Source organism: Nicotiana sylvestris, chromosome 8 (genome assembly GCF_000393655.2).
Source record: "Nicotiana sylvestris chromosome 8, ASM39365v2, whole genome shotgun sequence".
Classification (NCBI taxonomy): domain Eukaryota; kingdom Viridiplantae; phylum Streptophyta; class Magnoliopsida; order Solanales; family Solanaceae; genus Nicotiana; species Nicotiana sylvestris.
In genome coordinates this window covers 125,513,188-125,536,832 of record NC_091064.1, presented here as the reverse complement: position 1 = coordinate 125,536,832, position 23,645 = coordinate 125,513,188, and the positions used below count along the sequence as shown (strand labels likewise).

Genomic DNA, 23,645 nt, shown 5'->3' with positions numbered 1-23,645 from the left:
TTCAACAGAAGGCGCCAAGTGATTTTAGCTACGCAACAGGCCCAAAAGCAACTCAACATTTGGCCTTAAAAGGAAAAATTCGAGCAGGGACGGGAGATGTAAGCCAATCCAGAATGGTTTTCAACCTAATAGTGACTATCTACAATTAATCAAATCTTTTTTAAAAATGAATGAGATTGCAATTTTCATGAATAACAAGGCAGCAAAGTTTTGACCTTTCACAGTTCAATTTCATATGGATTGGCTAGCTGCATTACTTCCATTATTTCAAATTAACCATAGGCTAGCAGGAAATTACTAAAACTAACATGAATTATTCTATTAACTTAACGTGAGATCAATCACAATTACTACTTAACTCAAAAAGCTCATATGAATCTGAGAAGTAACAATTTAGCCCAGTTAATATAAAACCAGCACAGATCTAACAATATCAGTGACTTAACTCCTTAAATAACGTCACTTCCAACTCGAACCTAGACAATCTTACAATTAATACTCATGCCCTTCTGAACACAATCCGCATATTCTAATCAGTACCAATAGCGATTGTCTAAATAGCATTTCCAGAATCAGTCATAATTTGTGCCATTTTTGAAACTGTGAAAGTTAACTAACGCCAGAAATTATTTCAATAAGCACAAACACACAACTAATAGTTCACATGAACAAACTCAATCCTAACAGTTCAATACAGTCCAAAATCATTACAAAACTATAATGAAAGCATTGGAACCACTGGAAATTTCAACAAAATATGCTTCCTCTTCATTTCATTTCAGCTGGAGATCTACATAGTATCGAGTTTCAGAACATGTACCTGATATTTAGAACACAAAACGAAGAAGAAGTGGAGGTCAGTAGCACCAAAGGTCACACAACAGCTCAAAATTTGAGTTCACAGCTTCAGCAAACAGATCAACACTATCCAGAATTGCATTCAAAGTATGACAGTACCAATAGTAAACCAAATAAACTTGAAAAATCCCAACAGACTCAGAATTAAACCCATGACAACTTCCGAAATCAACAGCCAATAAAACCAGCCTAAAATAGCCTCAATCAAACCCAAACCTACCCGAGATGCACTCAGGAACCTCCAGAATGTCTCAGTAAACAGACCATATGCTAAATGATGCAAATCAGACACTGAAGCTCAAAATCAACTTGAAACTTTCAATGGAACAGTTTTTTTTTTTTGGGATTTTCTCTAGTTTAATTTTTCTATTGTTTTTGGTTTTCTGAAGACCTAGATCTAGAATTTGGGTTTTCTACTGGATTTCTCGAAACTAAAATCTAGAAGAGGATTTTTGAACTTCCATTGATTCGAAATTCAAATTTTAGGCTCAGATCTGCAGAGAGGGTTTTGGGGGAAATTTTTGGGATTCCAACCTCTTTCAACAAAGCAATAAAGACTGCCTTTTATAGGCAAAACTAAAGGGAAACTTCAGATTTTCAATTGCCTATTAGTCCCTTATTTCTAACTTATTACACAAGTTAACACCCTCATTTCCTAATTTGTTACTCAAGTTACTGCTTCTAAAAACTGAAACTTACACCAAGGCCCCCTTCTAGAAGGCCCTAGGGTGTTCTTCTACCTCTAGAATACCTATACTACCCTTATTTTGGTTTTAAAATTACTATTCTTTAACAAAACAGCCCTTCTCTGTGCCTAAACTACCCCTGAACTTAAACTAAAAGTACATTTATAACCAAACATTTTCCTAAACTCTGCATCTATCCCGATTTAAACTCTTATTGAGTCTAGCAATTGAACTCAGAATTAATGACCAAATTAAACTATCAACTATAACCAAAGTCAACAAATCATGATGATTAATTAAACTGAAACTGAACTAATTAGTAATTAACCTAAACTAAAGGAACACCAGAAATTAATTCAAGCAAAACTTAGTAAAACTAATTAACAAATTATCAACGGCTTAACTAAAATCAAACTAAGATCAGGAATTGGAACATATTAAAATCAAACAAACAACTAGACTTAATCACAAAAATCAGGACACAAGACTAGAACAATATTGACAAAAATTTAAAACGCAAATTAAATTAGACATTGACCATGGAATTCACACATGCAGAAAATCAGAAATTGAAAATAAAAGAAAATACCAACAAGAACTCACTGACAACAAAGAGCTCCGGCCAGTGGTTGTTTCTCCAAATCCCCCGAAATTCCTGACCCGTAACATCCTTAACCACGTGTTTTCATAAGAAAACGTCTGGTTAGGGTTGTTAGGGTCCGAAATCATGGAGATTTTGCATTAGGGTTTTGGTCGGAAACTTTCGATTTGATATTCGAGCTGTTCCAGGTAGATTCGAGAGATAGGGCTATGGGGGTTGGGTAAAGGGGGCCCAGGCGGTCACATGGTGTTAATTTGGTGGTGATTGGGTTACTTTGGGTTTTGGTCGAAGAATCTTTGATCGAGGATTCGACGAGCTAGGGATGGATTTGGAGGAAACGGGTGGTGGATTCATGACGAGGGAGAAGAGGAGGTCTCGTGGTGTTATTTTGGGGTAATTTGGAGTAGGTGTCGTTCACCGCCGGCGAGCTCCGCTGAAAGGATATGGGGGCGGCTGGTTTTTAGGGTTTAGGTTAGAGATGGACGGGGGGGTCTGAGAGGGGGGGTTATTTTCGGACATTTATATAGTAACAAGGGGGAAGTCTTGGCCGTTAGATCTGATAACCTCGACGGTCCGGATCAACTGGGAACGAAACGACGTCGTTTCGAGGGCAAAAGGGGCGGACCGGGTAGAGGGATGGGTTTGGGCCGGTTTCTGGGGTGTGTTTGGTCTGATTTTTTCTTTGGACTGGGTGAATTTAGTTGAAATGGCCCAATTGTGAGCAGCCCTCTTTATTTATTCCCCCTTTTTTGTTCTTTTTATTTCTTTTACTCATTTTTCATTTTGTATTTTTGTTTTATTTTTTCCTAATTTTATGAGGATGCACAATTAAAAATAAAAATCCTAATATATGTCAAAGCTAAATTAATTAAATTCTAAAATTTATTTAAAACCTATTTCACGGCAAATTCACAATTAAAACGATTAAAATGCAAAGTGGACTATTTTTGTGATTTTTATATTTTGTTCCAAAACAAATTAACCCCTACTTAATCCTAAAATATGAACTTATATCCTAAATGCATATTTTGTATTTTCATATGAATTAACATGCACAAATAAAATGCAAACAACTATCAGAAAGTGACACCAAAATTCACAAAAATTGTAAAAATAAAGAAATTGTTTTGTTTGAATTTTTGGGAATAATTAGCTTAGGGCAAAAATCACGTGCTCACAATTGTTATTTCCTTATTGTTCCCTTGTCGGGACTCTTTTGTGATTGGTGTTGAATTGTGTATTGGGATCGGGTTGCACGCCGCAACAGTATTATATTTGGATCGGGTTGCACGCCGCAAAAATATTATATTTGGATCGGGTTGCACGCCGCAACAATATTATATTTGGATTGGGTTGCACACCACAATAATGATATATGATATGGATCGGGTTGCACGCCGCAGCAGTGTTTTTGTAATTTTGATCGGTTGCGTGCTGCAACAATAAAGGATAAAAGTGGATATTGATTTGTTACTGTTTCCTTATTCTTTCTGCTGCGAATTTTAAATTGTTCTTTATGCTTTTCTCCTGAGTTATTGTTGGTAAATGATATCCTCTACAGCATGTCCCCTTCCCATCTTTAACTGCTAGTTTCCTTCATTATTACTTGCCACGTATATATGCTTTAACTACAGAGGTTAGTTTGGTAGTCTGATCCTAGCCTCGTCACTACTTCACCGAGTTTAGGCTAGGCACTTACCAGCACATGGGGTCAGTTGTGTTGATACTACACTCTACACTGTGTGTAGATTCCGAAGCAGCAGCATTCGAACCTTAGCTTGGGTGGCTGCCTTTAGTCCAGTCGGAGATTCTGAGGTAGTCCTGCAGGTGTCCGCATGCCTTGGCGTCTTCTCCTATCCTATTAGTCTATTTCTTTTATATATTTCAGAGACAGTATTGTAATAAATCTTCAGTCTTTTTATTTATAGTATTCCTAGACAGTCTGTGGAATTGTAACACCAGTCTTTGGTAGTTATTGTATGGATTGGGATTGGCATCTTTCTTAAATTATACATTTCAGTCTTCCGCTTATTAGATTTTCGCTATTTATCAATTGTTGATTATTAATTGTAAAAGGATTAAAATGGGAAAAAGGTAAATAATTCAAATGGTTGGCTTGCCTAGCTTTCACTAGTAGGCGCCATCACGACTCCCGAAGGTGGAAAATCCGGATCGTGACACAGGGTCTACCATGGATAAATAGTTGAGAAATTTTCATAAAGCACTATCTTTTAGTGGTAATTAGCTATCTATAGATACCATTTGTTATATTACGGATTGTAGATACGTTTTCTGTTGTTATAAGATGTATTTAAGCTATTGTATTCATGAATACAATAGCAAAAATATGCGTGAATCAGGAAAGTCCAGCTAATCAGTTATTGTATTCCAGTGTATTCGACTGTATTCATGGCGTGAAACATAGGATTACAGCTGGACAGATTATTGTATTCGACTGTATTCACGGTGTGAAACAGGGGATTACACTGTTTTTAAATGGAAAGTGAATCAATTAACATAATAACTCCTAATATAACTCAACAAACTCAATTATAACACACAAAATTTGTATTTCCAGTTATAAAAAAGATTCTCAACCGAAAAACACCCTAAAAATATAGCAATCTTCAAAGAAATTATATAATACATTTGAATACATAAATTATATTAATTAAAAAACATATGAATACATTCATGGAATACAACGAAACAATGAATACAATGAAATGCATGGAATACAACGAGATACATTGAAATACAATGAAAAAAGACAATGAATACAATGAATACAATGAAATACATGGAAATACAGCGAGATACATTGAAATATATTAACAGAAAATTCAAGTTGCTCAGCCCCAAACTCCGTCGTCTTTGTTCAAGAACAAACCCTAATTTTCGGCGAATCCGCCATCGAGCAATGGTGGCAGAATAAGGACTCTGTTAAAGCTTGAATCTTATATTGAAGATGACGGAAGTTGAGAACCTCGAGTTTATCCAATATTAGAACTCTTCTTTCTCCAGAAGATGAACCTCGAGAAGATGACGTCGTCGAGCAATGGTGGCAGAATAAGGACTCTTCTTTCTCCTATAGCTTTACTAATTTAAGACTTGCAGCAGTTAATTAAAATGACGACTAATTCTGAAGAAACCAAATTGAGCATAAAGCTTTTGATTGACACCAAGGCTCCTAGTTCTGTCCAAATTGTCGAAACCATATGTCAACATATTTGACGTGGTAACATATATGCATGCTCCGATGGAATTGGAGGAATTGGGATCAGAGAGAACGTATGTGATGTGGGTGAGAGGAATTTTGAGATTGAGCATCGTGTTTTCAGGGAATGGGAGAAGAGAATGGCATGTATCAAAATAGAGAGAGAAAGAAAATAATGTAACTGAATAGTGTATTTAGTGGATTAGGATTAAGAGGTAACAAAATTAAATATTTTGCTATAAACATTAAAAGATTTCTATAGAATATAATTTTTTTGAATGGTATTTATTAAAAATAAATAAGGTGTTAACATTTGCTATAGGAGGTAAACTTTTGTAAATAGTTCTCACTGGTTTGGTTTTTAAGTTTAAATCATACGATTATGTTGACTACCAGTTGTTTTGTTCAACCACAAAAACCTAATTCATCCATTTGAAGTGGTAAAAGATACACTCCAAGATTTCTCTTTCTGATGCACGTTTTAACCTTGCGTTGCCCTATTTGCACCAAGTTATAAAAAGGAGACATAGCATAATTTTCTAAGAGATATATATACACACACAATAACAACAATAAATCCAGTATTATCTTATACTGTGGGGTCTGGAGAGGGTAGTGTGTACGCAGACGGCAGACCCTTTACCCCTACTTTGTGAGGATACAGAGGCTCGACTCAGGAAAGCATCATCATCAACAACAACAACAACAACAACACAGTGTAATCCCACAGGTGGGAAAGCATAAGCATAAGCATTACATTAATGAAAATATAGACAAGAAGGGACAGTGCCAAAAAGCCATATAAAAGCAGAATAAAAACAACAAGACAATAAGGTGATCAACAATGAAAGAAAACAGCGGTTAGTCATAAAAACCTACTACCAACAGAAAACGAGACTGCTTGCAATACTACTGTTATGAACACTCTGGACTACTTACTTTACTACCCTAATCCTCGACCTCTTATATATATATATTATATATATATGTCATTAACCTGTAGAATGAAATTAAAGAGAAGAATAAGAACTCACCAAAAGGTAACCCGTGAGCGATGTGAGGAAAAAGAACGACCGGTAGAAAGATGAAAACCAAAGAAATTAAAATGGCTTTCAGAGTAGTTTGGAATTAGAAAGAAGAACCCTAGATGACAAATGGACAATCGCATGTAGTACCTGGTCTTTATTTGAACACGTGGTCTTGCTTTTAACATGAAATTACATATATACCCTTCGTCGCCCTAAGGAACCTTCACTTATTATATATACTAGTGACGGGCTGGCCCGTGCTAAGCCCGGGCCCGAGCTCAAGAAAATAAGTAATAAAATTTTGATTAATAATGAATAATATGCATTACGACTCTTGTTTGCCTCATAGAAAACAGCTGAAAACAAGTGAAGCCAAAAGGTACTTATGATGGTTAATTTGGTTTACTGATGTTAACTCCAAATCCTTTCAGATCATGCAAATATTCTTCTGAAGATAAGGATTTATGTCTGCTATATCAATATTTCATTGATATTTATTATTTTATCTACAACATCCATTTACCTCTCCAACTATATGAATTCACCACATGCGTATCTACTTAACACAATGGAATTTCCCTTGGACATTTGTGTTTTTGAACCTAGTAATGCATCATAACTTGGATGAATCGCAGAGCGAAGAAAATAAATTCAAACCAAAAGATCATATTTACTGTCAAGTCTTTCAACAATCATTATTTACATCAGATACAAGACCAATATACTTTACCGACTAACAAAAATATAAATATACATGCCAGTCTGGCAAGTGGCAAAATTATTTGGTATTTACAAAAAGTAGCAGATTGTCATTTGCGGTACCTGTCATACACAAACTCGGGGCCTTCAAAGCAGGTATGTACATGACATTGGAAGATGAAAGATTGCAGACATATGCTACAGAGTTATAACACCCTGCCAGCAAAGAAAATGAAAGATTGATGACTATCCTTTTTCTCCGTCAAGAAAAATAAGTTCATCAATCAACTGCACGGATGTATTAAAATCCCGAGTTAGCGGCATTTCCTCGTTGAACTATACAAGTAGTTCATATTTTTTTTTTTGAGAATGGTAACAAATTTTATTCATCAGCACAAGAATATGCTGGCAACAGTATTTACAAGGTACTATCCTTGTGAACTTTACAAGGCTTCCAAAAATTGTAGAATAGATTCTGCATCTCCTACAGAAAACTGTTTACACCAAAAGTGAAAATTTAAAATACAATTGATTTTAACTACTTGTATGGAGCTACTCCTGTCTTCAAAACATCTGTTATTTCTTTCCTTCCATATGGTCCACCAGATGCAAGCTGGGATAATCCTCCACCATTTTTTCTGACTGACCATTTTACCAGCATAGTTCCAAGCTTTCAGTAGATCACATGTGTTTCCCGGCATTATCCATTTCAAATTTACCAGGGCCAAAAATAGATTCCATAGTTGGAAAGTGAAAGCACAATGGAGAAAGAGATGGCTATTGTTACAAGTAGTTCATATGGTAAAACATGTTACATAATCCTCGTCAGTTACTCTATAAAAATACAAGAGTAATAACAAAGTAAAACAGAAAGTTCAAAACCTCATTGAAGCATCTAAATATTTTAGAATACCTGTGCAGATGAAGTAGTACTGCAATATAAACAACTCTTTCTTAGGCATACAAAATGCAACAGTTATGCAATATAGCTTAAGGGCTTAGAGAAGTCCTTTTCTAACGTAAACAATGGAATATTACTGACAGTTGATGAAAGATGGTGCACTTGAATTGTATTCAATATTGATTTGTCAATATCAGTAACACAGTATAGTTTGTTACTCAGTAGGCAAATTCGACGGGTGCTCAATAACAGAGACAATTAGAAGAGAAGCTGAAGCATCACTCTCTGTAATAGAATCTAAAGACTGTCCTTCCATTCAAATCTTAACCCATTTTATTTCTTTTATTCTCTGAGAAAAAATCTGGGGGGAGAATCCGGGGAGGGGGTGGTATGCTCAAATGTTGTAGTAGAGGAATTGCATAAACCTGGTCTCTCTGTCTTTTCTTTTTTGTGTTGCTGGGCAAGGGGGTTCTTTTAAAGGGAAGAGGATGAATGTGAGCGGATAAGAATTTATCAGGGAATATGGAATGGAATACAATATGTGATATTTTTTTTAATTTAAATTTTTATTGAGTTGCTTGTTTTGTAACTGGTAGTCCAAAGTACTGCAACTGTTTCTTTTACAGAAAAGAGGATGAATATGAGCATCCATAGATATAGTCTGATTAGATTTAAACAATGACAAATAATAGCATAAAGAAATATTTTGGTTGACTGGGGACGAAAAATTCACTCTCGCTATTGGAAAATTTGGTGAATGAATTGTTTTCTTATTTACTAATTCCTACCATGGTGTAATTTATTAATGATCTTACTAAATAGTCTCTGGTTGTGCTCTTTTATTCCCCCATTATTATGGTACAAAAGTACTAATTTGAATTTACAATAGTGGTATCTATTCAACAAAATTTTATGACTGTTAATTGAAAAGCCTCCACATTAGAATTGTATGTTCTTTCTGTTGTTACAAACAAACATTATTTTGGATATTGGAGTAGTTTGAAGCCTGAATTAGTTTTCTCATAAGTCATATATGATCAAGTTGGATACTAACAAAAAAAAAAGAAACTTGAGCTGAAGTAACTCATGGTTCCATAGCACGAAAAAGAATATGTCTAGAAATAAAATAATATTCCCAATATAGAAGCTAAGATGGTTTGGGCTGGTAAGATGTTTTAGAATGGAAAAAAGTCTGTCCATGCCACAAAAGAAATATGATTAGCTTTGAACTATACAATCATTTTGTATGTAAACATTGCCAAGGAGAATCATTCCAATAGCACACCGTGCTTGATGAACATAGTGACTTCTTGTGTGGAATAGGTTTTTATACATGAAAAGTCAGCCAAACGAAACCCGGTTCTTCTGCTATCTCAAAACAGAATACAACCAATGTTAATGCAATATCTCTTCTGCTGTCATGTGAAATTCGATAAAGTAGGTATGTTACTCAGTTAGGATAAACATTTTATATTTTGAAGTTGTAGTTCAAGAATAGACCAATCAGGAAAAAAGTAGTAGCTCAACAACGTAGGATACATTATACAGGTTGCATAAAATATAGGTAATATAAAAGCTTCCAGTAATAAGATGCGTGTAGTTCATAATCTAGAAACTTGACCGGTAATTTAGAAGAAAAAAAATAGGAGAAAGAGTACATCTTACAGCTTGTTTGGATGGTTGTTACCTATTTTATCGTATCGTATTGTTACTTTAAATCCAATGTTTGTTTTGATTGTTACTTAAATTTTATTGTATCGTATCGTAAAATCCGTCGTTACGTAACGATGAAATGCGCCACTTTATGTAACGACCGATTTGGTGTGGTCGCGTCGTTTCCTTAGGTTTTTCTCTCAAGCTCACCCTTCATTAGTATTAAATAATTTTATTTTATCATTGACCCTACCTTTTTATATACTGTATCATAATATTTCTTTATAATATTGCAAGTTTATTCATCATATTACTGGTGCGTGATACTATCAAATGACGATAAAATGACACAATCCATCCAAACATTGTATTCATCAAACGATACAGTACAATACAATACAATATGATACGATACATTATGAAACGATACGTAACAACCATCCAAACAAGTTGTTACCGAACTCTAGCATGTCATATAAATAATCTAGAATTCATGGACATCAGTTGTCAATTACTTTTATCTTATTGGTACTTCATCTGGAAATTATTTTATTTGGATAAAATAGTTTTTCTTAAGCAGTAAACAAATTCAAAAAAGAATTAAACATAAACATGTATTTTTTGATCAAGTTTGCACTAAATTTTATTTGTTTATTTCAGCTTATTTTGCCCATTTTAACTCATACATTTACTGATATATCAGAATAATTTTGGTTATATCTATAGAGCATATTGAATGTGCATAATTGGATAACAAAGTTTCTCTTATTGCCACTAATAATATATTTATCGAGATTATTTCACATATTTCTATAGCTGTCATAATAAGAAATTTCTCTCTAATTGGCCTGATAATGTTGCAGCACTTGATCCACTGTGATAAGTTATTACAACCTCAAAGCGGTCCCTGATATGCAATTTATTGTATGTTATTTGATTTCTGTAAATCCAAGGAGAGAAGTAACTTTTTTTATTTGAAGATATTAAGCGAACATATTTTGACGAGCTTGGACTCCAAGCCATGATACCTGGGTGTCAACATGAACATCGCGTGTTGATTGCAACTCGCACGTGAAAAGTTTTCTTTGAAAAGGTTTTGTACTGTTGCCCGCAGTGCGACCACAGTAATTCTTAGAACTCTTGGTCATAAGTTGACAATAATATGGTGTGAACACCAAGAGAGGCTACCAACGAACAACATTCAACATTGTAGATACACACACTAGCACAACTTAAGAACAAAAATGATGTACAGTAGTAACCAATGTGCAAATATACCAGCGGGAGGAGGCATACAGAATATATTAATAGGAGCCACATGTGCAAATATATGAAGATAAGAAGATGGTTACCTATATAGTGCTAAGTTTGTTGTGCATGTCTTTTGGTAGTACCGGATGTAAGATAAGTGTCAGCAGTTCTACAAGGCCAAAAATAAGTTTTAGTCATGGTCACCATAAAGTAGAACAGGTTGTAAATCAGAAATACTCAAAAGAATTATTCAAAGAAAATCATTGTTGTATGTTATTGAGTTATTTTGTTGCTCTATTTTGCTACACCAAGGCAGCAATACTTCTTACCTTATAGTGTCTGGATTGTTTTCTTTGTTGAAGCTCTCTTTTTACATATAAGTTCACTCTTTCTCTTTCGTTGCAGCTTTTTGTCCCCTCCTTCTCCTGATATATCCCTGTTATTTCAAAATGTATTTACAAGTCAAGAAAATAATAAAATCTCTAGATATTAATGGTGGACTACCATCGTAATGGACCCAAAATAAATGCATCTTCAAGAATGAAACACATGGAGTAAAAAGAATATAGATACTACCATCAATATTTCCTCTCTAATTTTATAAAATATAAATACTAAACCACTTAAAATATCATGCTGGCTCATTAGCGGACACAGAAGCGACCAACAATCATTGGTTATTCCAAATGCAAGTGCAGCAGTTAACGTAAAGAGCTTCACATTTTGGTTCATTCAACTAACTTGTCTTGAGTAACATTATGAGAAAACTTAGCCATGTGGTCTGATAAGGCATGCCCCTCTTTTTTGGCAGCAGCTAGCTTAGTAGAAACTCTATTCTCAAAACAGAACAATGCTTTTTTGGTACAGTGCACAAATCATATGTACGCAATTCGAATTCATTGGCATGTGAAACTCAATTACAAGGAATATTGGAGAGTGAAGATCACTATAGCAAACTTTAATTACTGGATAAATTATATACAATGGAACTTAGTTGTCCAACATCCAAACCTTGATAACCTCACTGTTGTTACTCAGCTTTAATTACAAGTCACTGACTCCTTACGAAGCAATCAGTGAGTCCTCAATCTGATTGTAAATCCCCTGACATTCAGTTGCTATTGTTTCATTTGTGAATTAGATAAATTAGCAGTTTCTCTGTCCGTCTAACAATATTCTCGCTATAGCTTTTTCACATATAGTAGGAAAATTTGAAGTAATTCATGTTTATCTATTATCAAGTTATGTTAGGAGAAGTGTTGCTAAGCGCTATTTGAAGGCACCTAAAGTTGAAAGGTAATTTTGGAGTGAAAGTATCTAGCTTTAAAATGTGACAATCTGTGGGATATCTTAAAAAGGGATCTGCTTCACCTTTTTTTATTTAATATACACCTCTCATTACTTTGGGTTGTTACTACACTTATTTTTTGGGTACCTACATATATCTAAAGTATCAATTGAGTGTTTGAAAATAATATGACTAACCTTATGGATGTTTTTCGGATGACACTGCTATGCTATAGGGCATGAAATTCTACAATGATCTACTTATGTAGTGAGAGCTGATTCATCAGCTAGAAGATTGCAGAAGAACTTTAAACTTAAAAATTTGTAAATATGGAATGAGGTGAACACATTGTAAAGAATGAATTCACACACAAATCTATCAACTCGCTTTGTATACATTTAAACTTTCCCTACATAAGAGCTTAAGTTCCCTCTTTATACAATTTGAATCTCCCTTCAAACATAGTCATTATCACATATTTTGGACTTTCTAGAGCAAAACTCAATTCTGATTCCTAATAATATCAGACTTTTGATGAACTAATTGTCACATAAAACACTAACATGGCATCTAGTACAAGAAACTAATCAATAAAGTAAATCAGAACTTTGAACAAACCATATCTATTTGCATTTACAATCTCCAAGCAAGATTAAAAAGTAAAAGTCAATAAAGATGATGTAAATTACATCATGGCAAGTAAATTTATTAGAACCTTTGGATAGTTAGAGCATTTGGAAGTTTTAGGATGTCTTGTGGCCTCCCATTTAGTGAGGAGTTTTATGATGAAAAGATTTATGTCATCTGAAGGTACCCGAGGGTACTACTGTTGTAGAAGTGCTTTACAGAAAACAAAGAACGATTAGAAGGAACAATGTCGGTACTCGCATCTGAAATAGTGCTTATATTGCAGACAATCAAGAACATACTAGTATTGCCCCCTCTGTTGAGATTCTATAAAAGGCTTGAATTTTCAATTTTTCCCCTTTATTCCTTTTCTCCTGTAGTGGAGTCTAAGCATATGTGGTTACCTTCATTGTGCCATATCTTGTAATTGTGCAATTATTTTCGATAAATTCAGTCTAGTCTAATTTCATACCATGTGTCATAACTTCCGCTAATAAGAAGCAAAACTGTTGTCCAGACTCATGTACAACTACACAAAAGAGCCATGGAAATGTTTGTATACATGTGGTATGTATTTATATTATTTATTTTTTTGTGAGTTCGAAGGAAGTCGATCTTTGTCTAATTTAAATGAATTTCTAGTGGTAGGGGTACAACCTCTTTCCTAAAGCAATGTAAGGAATAGAAAAGGTTCTTTTTCTGCTATTCTTTCTACTTCCAGCGATTCATATGGCGTTTTATCTTATAATCCTGTTAACTCCTGTTTAGATTAATAATGATGAAGGATGATTTACTCTTTTACAAAAGTTTCATTCACTGTAAATACGTAAACTTTACCTAGTATTGTCACTAATTTTACTTTCTTTTATCACTAAGACTACAAGGACCTAAAATGAGCCCAAAATTGGAATAGCTTTAGATCTATTGGTTTTTGGAAATCAAACCAAAACCCTTTGCTAAACCTTAACACAGACAAACAAATCTAAAGAAGGAGATGGAAGACGAAGGCTTGAGTACTGACCTATCAGAAAGCGGGCAGAGAGATGATTAGGAGAAAAGCGGCGACCAAAAAGCGAAACAGAGCATGTTACAAAATTTATTGGGTGGTCACAGCTAAGCAGTCCGGTAAACTGTCTAATACAACCCTGAGGTTAAAAATCAAATTAGTAGAAACAAGGAGAGCAAAAGTGAACTGGCTTCAAGGGTTAACAGTTAATGCCATAAGTACACTACACATGCCATCAAAGCGCAGGTGTTGCAGAGCTTCCACATAGTAACTAAAGAGACGATGAAGAAGCGCGTGCCAATAGAGACAGAGAGCGGGGAGAATTTAGGGGAAGGTTTTAACATCGGAGAAAGTAGTCGGCGCAAAAGTACCAAAGTACCCTAGTATTGATGCAACATTAATAGCCCAGCAGGACAATGGAAAGGACTTAACCGTAAATTTTAAAAAGCAGGACGACGAAGAGGCCTTAACTGTCGCTTCTAAATAGTATACAAGTAATAATAATATATATAACGTAACTTAAATTCTCGTCTTGGAGTTCAACATACAATTTAGATGATATTTATAATATGGTTGGGTCATTATACTCTTCCCCTTTAAGAAACTCGGTCCCCGAATTCACGTACCTAAATATTCGAAGTGGTCTGTAAAGGAGCGATAATGTGTATTTGACCATTTCATTAACATTAAATAATTCAATTGGAATATAAGGATCTCCCTTTAGATTCCGCGAAGAGTTAAGTCATGGAGTTGGTTTGAGAAGATGAAAATTTTGGATTAATGGATTTGGTAGTACTCTGCAGATGACTTTAGAGCATGATAAGCTGCATCATCAAAGAAGAAAATGGATAATACTTGAGCAAGCACAATTAACAAGACTTGTCCAAATTGTATGCACCAATCTTCAGGGTTGAAACAACTTTAGAGTTTGTTTGTTTGACAATGTCCGACTTTCCTAAAAAGAATCACAGTAAAAACTGAAAACTTCACAGGAACAAGAACGGTGCCAAGCATTATCAAAATAATTTAACTTTACTATCTATCTTGAGGCGGAGATTACAATGTATTGTACGATTTGCCCTTCTCTAAACAAAAATTCAAGGACAATAGTGATGGCAAAATCCACACAACACTCAAGGGCCCTGTCCATATTCTGCTACAGAAAAAAAAAAAAAAAATGAAACTAAAGAATAATCTGAATGGATTGTGGAGGAGCTAATTGGAGTATGCCTGTTAGAAAAATCAAGGGAACTGGAATGACCCTCCAATTTCAGTGCTACCAGCAGGGGGGTTGATTGCAACCCAAAGGAGAGAAATAGTGATGGCAATAAGTCCTGACCAGACAAATACAATAGTTGGCGTCCTTCCGCGCCTTCCCATCAATCCCTTAGCAAAAGGATAGAGATGAGCTAGCACCCAGAAACTGAAGAAAATCCCTCCTAGCAAACGGCTCCATTGTGGTATCGTGCTATATATTGTCCGGCTAAAACCAACAGCTATTGCAATCAAGTTAGTAATCATGATCGTAATAGGTGGGACCATCAGGGAAGTCCATTTGATAATATAGAGGTCAGCAAATTCATCATCATCATCAGCGGAAGATTTTGATGTCAGTGTAAATGAAATCTCAATGCCAGCAATCACTTTTAGAAGCCCCTGAAGCACAGCAGCAAGATGGGCACTTGTGCCACCAATCAACCAAAATTGCTCATTACGCCACCACTCTTCCAAAGCAATGCCAGACCACTTGATCTCAAGCACCGCGAGCGCGCAAAGAGTCAATGTGATCACGAGAAGATATGTGAGGAAGGTGACATTCAGGGTCTGGACGATGAACTGACCAGAGAAAAGCGAAAGTGCTGGGAGGAAGCAGTAAACAATTAGGAATATTGAGGTGAAGGGGTAGATGCCACAGTTGAGGTAGGCAATCCGCTGCAAAATTTTCATCTTAGGGCTAGCCAAAAAAGCATTGTTGCGAGAGAAGAAGATTTCAACGGAACCAGTGGCCCATCGGAGCACTTGGTGAAGCCTGTCGGTCAGATTGATTGGTGCAGTGCCACGGAATGCATCTCGCTTTGTCACACAGTAAATAGATCTCCAACCCCTATTATGCATCCTATACCCCGTCACCACGTCTTCAGTAACAGATCCATAAATCCATCCAACTCTATTACCCCATTCAGTTTTGTCTTCGTACCAACACGAAATGACACTGATCGCTTCAGCAACAGTGGAGGCATCAAGAAGTTCCCGTGGAATAGTTAAAGCACCAGGTGGTCGTCCATTCTTTACCGCGGGGTGATCAGCAAGTGGTCTCCCTTGGAATTCGGCAACCGGAATCGAATCAATGAGGAAACTTGAATTACCAAACCTTTTAGGAAACAAAGCAAGATTCATCTCCTCATCATCAAAATCCCCCATTCTAAGTGCCCTGTTGTCATCAGAGACAGAAGACACAGTGGCATTATTCTTGCGCCGACCAAAACAACAGCTGCAGCAACCAGGGTGGTATTCCTTGGTTCGTGGTGGGTCAAAACCATAAAGAGCAGTCCTGCGGAAGAGGCAACCGGTCCCAACATACATTGGACCTTGAAGTCCATCAAGGGCACGCATATTGACATCAAAGAAAACAGTATTGTGATTTGCATAACGGTCGGAAGGATCAATTCCCTCAAAACGTTGAGGAAACTGAACATAACAGATTCGATCCCCACCTCGGTCCATCATAAAACACATTCCCTCCCTCATTGCCTGCGAGTTGTAGATGTAGTGATCACAATCAAGATTGAGAATAAAGGGGCCATTAGACATGATGGCTGAAGCTCGAACCAAGGCATTCATGGCTCCAGCCTTCTTGTTATGATCATAGCCAGGACGCTTCTCACGAGAGACATATACCAGCAAGGGAAGCCGAATATCAACTTCTGTTAAATCAATTAGACCATCATCAACAGAGGTTCCATGTAAGGGTTCATCACTTGGAGGTTTTAACATAACCTGTATTTTCCCAAAAAAAACTAACAATGTTAAACCAAATCTATTACTTCAAGAAACTAACATACAAGCCATTGTCAGCTGACCAAGTATATAAAATAGCAAAATAAACATACAGTTGGCAAAATGAGAAGCCGCTAAAGACAATTAATAATAATCAGGGAGAAGAAAGTAACTATAAGTTTCTATCCTCTTTTTCCTCATCCTTGGAGGGAGGAACAACGAGGATCGGATTCAGCTGGAGGGATCATATGCATCAGTAGTGCATCAAACAATTATTCCCTGATCAATAAATAACTATGGAAGCAACAAATTAATATGAAGAATCAATACCTGTATGATTCCTGCATGATCACCCCTAGAGTGCTCAGGAGCAGAAACCATCCAAGTGCCAGGCCAGTGGGTCCCATCTGCCATCCAAGTGGCCTTTGTTATCTTGATGGGTTCCAAAAGCTCATCCCCAGCTGCCTCTCTCTGAAGCCTCATGGCCTTGATTTCTTCTCGAGCATTATAGGCATCAGAACGCCGACGAATTGAATCAGGGAGGCTATTGATTCGAACCTTAAATTCATCATATTCACGCTTCACCCGTCTGCGGTCCTTCACAAAATCTTGACGTACTTTATTCTTGTAAGGGTCTTTCTTCAAGCTGAAGTAGGTTTCTGGGTTCCTTGGTTCAATATCATGTTTACGACAAAATGGAACCCAAATGTTGGCAAAACTTGCAGCTTCAGCCATTGCTTCAAATGTCAGAAGAGCACCTCCATCATCAGAAATATAGCACGAAAGCTTTTCAACAGGGTAATCAGCAGCAAGGATAGACAGTATCGTGTTTGCAGTGACTAGTGGTGGCTCTTTCTCAGGATCTGCAGTAGAGACAAATATGTCTATACCTGGAAGATCAGATTTTCCTGTGGGATTGGTCGGAGTTGGTGTTTCAAATTTTTCTTTCAAAACATTAAGATCGGTAGCACGGTTGACGGGGCATAACTTTGGAAGCTGGTCAAGTAGCCAAGAGATTGCAAACCAAATCTCACAGATTATGGACATATACCATAACCATATAGCATCATTGTTTGGATGGGTGACCCTCCATTGAAGAAATAATCCAAGAACAACAACGCGAATAAGAATCAAGAGCCTGTATACATGGAGCTGCGTTAAGACACCTCTCAAATAGGTAGAAGAAAATAACCAACAATAAGACAAACACTACCCACCATATAAAATTGGCACTATGTCAAGATAAAAACATATGCAACAAACACAGAACCTCATGCACAGGCGTATCCGATATAATAAAACAATACTTACAAATTAAGCACAATAGCACTTGGACGTGGGTAGTTTCGCCTAATTTTGTTCTTGAATTCAAAGAAGTAGAGAAGAAAGAATGCATTAGAAACTGTTAGGGACAAGAAATTACCGGTATGGGCTAAGAACTACAGCCGGTATTTTCAGTTTACGTGTAAGCGGCCTCCAAGGCTTGTTCAGAAGTTCAGAAGGCTCACCAACACGATCTTCTTTGTCATTTCCGAATCCCTCATCCTTTGGCCATATAGCATTTCCATATCCATACGTCCCTTTTGTCTCGAATAACCATTTATTATGATCAAAATCCCCTGCTTGACTCCTCATCAACCCTGAGTGGCTTCTTATTATCGCTGACTTATTACCTGATCGCATCAACGACAACCTCCGCTCCATTTTAGACATCCCAACATTTGAAGGTAAAGACTGAGGTCGTCCAGAAGGATCCACAGCATTCTCAGCCAAATCGGTGTTCTTGTAAGCCTCTTTACAACCAGGACACATGCCATCACCAGTTTTGACAGCATCAATGTAACAATCCCGGCAAATTTTAAAATCACACTCACAAGGAAGAATATCTTCACCCCTCTCATCACTCATGACTTTCCCATCACAACCAGGTATAGCACAAGAAGAACCTTTAGCACCAGCCATCTGAGGATGGTTAGTTTCTGACTCAATCACCTTATCCATCAAGTGAGCACGAGTCACACTATTATAACCTCCGGTAAACAAGGAATTTGATACATACTGCTCTTCAACCCTCTGTGAAATTGAAGGATCCATAGGTTGATTATCAGGGGTTGGAGGGATATGCACTGTGTAGTTTGCAAATTCAATGCCACTAATTTCGCTATCCAGAGATTCCCTTGATAAGTTCACATACCGACCCGATGAGGTCCTCCTTGCAAAGGTAACACCAGGAGGCTTACCCTGTTGGGAATCTGAGGCTTTGAAGGATCTTGAAGACATATTGCTAAAGGTAATGCTAAAAGACTACTCAATGACCACCAAACCCTGAAACTGCACAAGGCCAAATAAGTAACCAGAAAAAGATAGTTAACTCTAAGTTAAGAAATCAAGATTAAAAACAACAGTTCAAAGGATATACAAGCTCTGGATTTCAAAAGACTCAACTTCTTTATGCAACAGGAAAATGAAAATCTTTTTGAAGATTCAAAAGAAAAGCTGAAAAGGGGAAAAAATACTAAAGATCTTGTGCAGGTCAATGATGCAGAGAAAACCAAAGCATGACCAAAAACCTCCTCTTTCTCTTTTCCCAAAGCCAATTCTGTCTTTATTAACTAAAAAGCATTAACGTATCACCTTTTTAAGAAAAAAACACTTGATCATTTTGTTTGAAAAGCATCAAAACAGTTCAAAATAAAACAACAATCACATAACAAGAGATTACCTAAATCCTGATGAGATACAGCAACAACTCAAAACAATCAAGATTTTCCTACACCATCTCTAGGAAAACCCAAAAAGTAAGTTCAACTACACATCCAGATCCTTCTCTTCACTTAAAACTCATCCCTATATAAATCTGGACCATAATGATTTTGCACAAGTAGAGAGAGGTATATGACATCCACTAGCTTGCCCAATACTTATATAGCAATTACTAATATAAAGATTTGACAACATTAATTTATAAACACAACGAGAATCAGCCTACTGAAGGCGTGTAAGAAACATTCAAAACAAAATACCAATAAAATATACACACACACTACTTGCAAACATATACACATTACAGATTACACCTGTAACAAAGCTTTCAAATGGGTCCCGATCAAAATGTTATAAACAGGACTTAGTCTTCCATTGTCCAATTAAATTACTTACAAATCTTTATTACGTGATACAAAATACACATTACCCATTTTCCTCCCTCTTTCTTTCGTCACCCCCTTTTTAAAAGAACTTTAAAAAATGAATAGTTAGTATTTACCAACCTCAAAATTTTGAAAAAAAAAAAGAAAATATCAGCTACAAAAGATTCAAACTATATTGTTTTTTTTTCAAAAAAAATAACTAAAAAAAGCTCATTCTCACACCTTCCAATGTTGCAGCTTACAGCAGCCGGCTAAGGCTTTTGGTCTGCATCACAAGAAGAAAAAAAAGGGACACAAAAGCCGTGATACTTAAATACACATAGAGACCAAATAAATGTGTATATTATTGAGGAGTTTAGTGAGAAAAGTAAGAGATCTGAATGAATAAGTTTCCATATATGGGTAAAAAGTTGAGATTTTTGTAAATTTTACCTTATCTTCTCTGCTATAAAGTTATTACTAGGCGAAGTAGGCAGAGAAGTGTATGTGCATTTGGTAATGGTAGCTTTGGACTGTTGCTGTTGAAGGTTTGATTTCTTAGTAAGGGCAGTGGGGAAGAAAAGAGTATATTTTGTGACAAAACACGGAATCTGTGGGGTTTTAAAAGTAATTTGAGGAATATAGGGGGTCGGTCCAAGCACGCTTGATACGCGGTGCAGGTGATTGTTTCCTGTGCGGAAGGGATATTTTCACAATCTTTACAACCGGACTTCGTTCTTTCTTTCTCGTTTGGCATCCGGGGTTATTTTGAGCTAGTATAAAATTGGATACCATTTTATTTTTCATTTGATTACATTATATTCCCTTCGTTCCAATTTACGTGAACCTATTTTTTTTGTCCGTTCCAAAAAATGATTCATTTCTAATTTGGAAACAATTTAGTTTAAACTTTCTGTATACGGTGGAATCGAAAGGTTCAATTTCTCGTCGTCGAGGCACCTCAGAAGACCATCTCGAAGTCTCGAGGCTACAAGGTCATGGTCGAGTTCTCCTCCCTCGAGGTTCGTCGACGCCCGATCTTGGAACAACGTTGACCGCGGCCACGGTAGAAATGGGGAGTTCCCAAGGCACGTAGCTAAGACTGACAGGGCCTAGTGGACTAGCCTAACCCTTAATCAGGATGTCTTCTAGATGTCCCATCTCCGCTTCTTTATCATTAATGTATTTTGTACTATGTTGGAATTTCTCTCCTATATAAAGGGGATCCTTGTCATTTTGTAAGGTTCTGTTGCTTCAGTTGCTCCGTACGAAAATATACAAGAACATTCCATTTGCTTTCTAACATACTCTCTTGATATTATTGCTTTCGTTTATTATTTTCATTGTTGTTCATCATTTATTGCTTATCATTGGCTATAAAGTGTCTTCGTTGATTTTATTATAACCGTACAAAGGGCAGACTCATGCATAACATAATACCTGCTCAACGAGAGCAGCCTTCTCTCGGAGTGCTCTCTCCAAAGCAGCCCGGAGCTCGCCTGACTCTTTCTCCTTTCGGGAAGAGTAAGCCTCCGACTCTCGCAGTCTCAAGGTCAGCCTCTCAAGCTCCTTTTCATGGCACAAAAGCTCCTCATTAAGCCTGGAGAGGGTATGGTCATACATCTCCTTACACTAAAGCAAAACAGAAGAGTTAGGAGAATGAAGAATAATGTTTGAGGCTAAAGGAAATATACGTAAAACAGCTATCACCTGCTGCATGAACCTTTCCGCCGCCTTGACAGAGCCGGTAGCGTCAAGATCGACGTTCTCGCTAACATCATCTAGAATGTTTCCAAGCACGCCTCCCCCCTTGAGAGGACCCCCGGCTTTGGCGGTATTCGCATTTTGAGCATCCCTTAGCTCCCCTGACGAGAACTGAGGGCCCAAACTGAGACCATCTATGTCATCGATATCTCCGATGGGCAACTCCTGCTCCTGAAAAGCTCTGGGTCCCGACCCTTCAGGATCAGCAGCGACGGTCCCCCCAGGAGAAACTGCACCAAATCCGGTCGTGGGATCCGGGACCACATTGATACCCTCCTCGAGGGTCTTCGATTCACGGGAGGATCGAAAGCCACCTTACCCTTCCTTTTCTTGCCCTTGGAGGGCTCCGAAGTCTCCATCTCGCCACCAAGGGGCGGCCTCATCTGCATATTCTCATCAAGGCTTGCACGAGCGCAGTAACCGTAATTTATCAGCACAAAGGATACGGGGAGAAACATAAATCTAAGGCATAGGTGGTAAGGAAGCTTTACCATGATTCTTGGCCACCCATCGCTTCTTAGCTAGGTCGGACCAAGACCGAACAAGATATGGGAACGTGGTGTCCAACCGTTCGATCCATCCCGGCAAATCCGAGACCGCTTCGGGGTACAAGCGGTAGCTGCAGAAACCAAAAAGAGGTCATTTTTCTGGAGGAAAGGAAAGAAAATCACAAAACATGTCCGAGGGAAAAAATGCTTATGTGTGTGTTCCACTTCTCCGGGAAAGGCATCCTCCCGGCCGGAATAATGTTCGAGGTCCTCACCCGGATGAACCTACTCATCCACCCTCGATCCTTCTCCTCGTCGGTGCTCGAGAAAAATGATTTTTTGGATCGGTGGTGAAGCCTGATCAAACCTCGATAAAATCGAGGGTTGTACAACCTAATCAAATGGTTGAGGGTAAAGGTCTCGCCCGCAACCCCATCGGACAAATGGCAGAGCATCAAGACTATCCTCCAGAAAGAAAGATAGATTTGACCGAACGTCACTTGATATTTGTCACAAAAATCGAGGATAACCGAATCTATCTCCGGGGAGGGGATTTAGAGGAATCGATAGGACCTAAAGTGAACGGGTAAGTGTATACATGAAGGAAGCCAGCCTTGTTATCCGTTATATTCTCATCAGGGTTGGGAATCTCCACCTCCACTGCCTCACTCCATCGGCAATCTATCTTCATCGTCCCTACGTTAGTCACGACATTAATGTATCGGGACACGTGTTTGCATCGGCCCGGTGTGGATGAAGTGTTATCGATGGTAAAGTCATTCGACATATCAAGCTTGGTGGGAGTACATTGTCCCAAAGTGGGTATCACTTTGGATTTCCCTTTAGATGTTCGAGATGAAGAGGCAGCCTCGTCTTTCCGAGGAACCATCTTGAGGTTCTATCCATGATGATGGTGGAATTTCTCTAAGAAAGTAAGAAGAAAAGATGCAGGTAGGGATGGGTCTGGCTTTGCAAATCTGAAGTAGTTGGGAAAGTAAGAATTATCCAATAATTGGTGCCTTTATATGAGTCATGTGGGAAGCGGAAGGGACAAACTAGTAGCAGTTCGTGGGCTTCTCGATAGTCGCGTCTAACAGCGACCCTTGCGTGGTTTTTTGGGCATGGCATTTAATGCTCTGATAGGTTGACATCACAACGATGATGCCGTCATATTAAAAGCTCATAATCGTTTCTTATTGTTCCTCTCTAAGAAACGCGAGGACTATCTGTATACGGTGGAATCAGAGGGTCCAATTTCTCGTCGTCGAGGCACCTCAGAAGACCATCTCGAAGTCTCGAGGCTACAAGGTCATGATCGAGTTATCCTCCCTCGAGGTTCGTCGACGCTCGTTCTTGGGACAACGTTGACCGCGGTCACGGTAGAAATGGAGAGTTCCCAAGGCACGTAACTAAGACGGACAGGGCCTAGTGGACTACCCTAACCCTTAATCAG

The 23,645-nt window shown here is 37.5% G+C and overlaps 2 protein-coding genes across 10 annotated transcripts; both read right to left on the bottom strand.

Moving 5' to 3' along the window:
• Nucleotides 1–8,292: 8,292 nt before the first annotated feature.
• LOC104238951 (uncharacterized) lies at nucleotides 8,293–14,222 on the bottom strand. 4 transcript variants are annotated; one of them, XR_011401582.1, is made up of 5 exons: nucleotides 14,049–14,222; nucleotides 13,831–13,954; nucleotides 11,224–11,330; nucleotides 10,996–11,063; nucleotides 8,293–9,355 (listed from the first exon to the last, which is right to left on the bottom strand). XR_011401582.1 is itself a non-coding variant. In XM_009793557.2 (4 exons), exons 1-4 carry the CDS (start codon nucleotides 14,157–14,159, stop codon nucleotides 11,055–11,057), a joined length of 351 nt encoding a protein of 116 aa, XP_009791859.1. In that variant the 5' UTR covers nucleotides 14,160–14,218; the 3' UTR covers nucleotides 8,293–11,054. The 4 variants fall into 4 exon arrangements, 2 of the variants coding, with proteins under 2 accessions (XP_009791859.1, XP_009791802.1); XR_011401581.1 differs by having other exon boundaries at nucleotides 14,043–14,204; XM_009793557.2 differs by having other exon boundaries at nucleotides 8,293–11,063; nucleotides 14,049–14,218.
• Nucleotides 14,223–14,828: 606 nt separating this feature from the next.
• On the bottom strand, nucleotides 14,829–20,543 carry LOC104239165 (cellulose synthase-like protein D3). 6 transcript variants are annotated; one of them, XM_009793809.2, is made up of 4 exons: nucleotides 20,394–20,543; nucleotides 18,236–19,143; nucleotides 17,143–17,950; nucleotides 14,829–16,812 (listed from the first exon to the last, which is right to left on the bottom strand). In XM_009793809.2, exons 2-4 carry the CDS (start codon nucleotides 19,090–19,092, stop codon nucleotides 15,058–15,060), a joined length of 3,420 nt encoding a protein of 1,139 aa, XP_009792111.1. In that variant the 5' UTR covers nucleotides 19,093–19,143; nucleotides 20,394–20,543; the 3' UTR covers nucleotides 14,829–15,057. The 6 variants fall into 6 exon arrangements, with proteins under 6 accessions (XP_009792111.1, XP_009792178.1, XP_009792246.1 ...); XM_009793876.2 differs by having other exon boundaries at nucleotides 18,236–19,137; nucleotides 20,394–20,534; XM_009793944.2 differs by lacking the exon at nucleotides 20,394–20,543 and adding an exon at nucleotides 20,184–20,366.
• Between the last annotated feature and the right edge of the window lie 3,102 nt (nucleotides 20,544–23,645).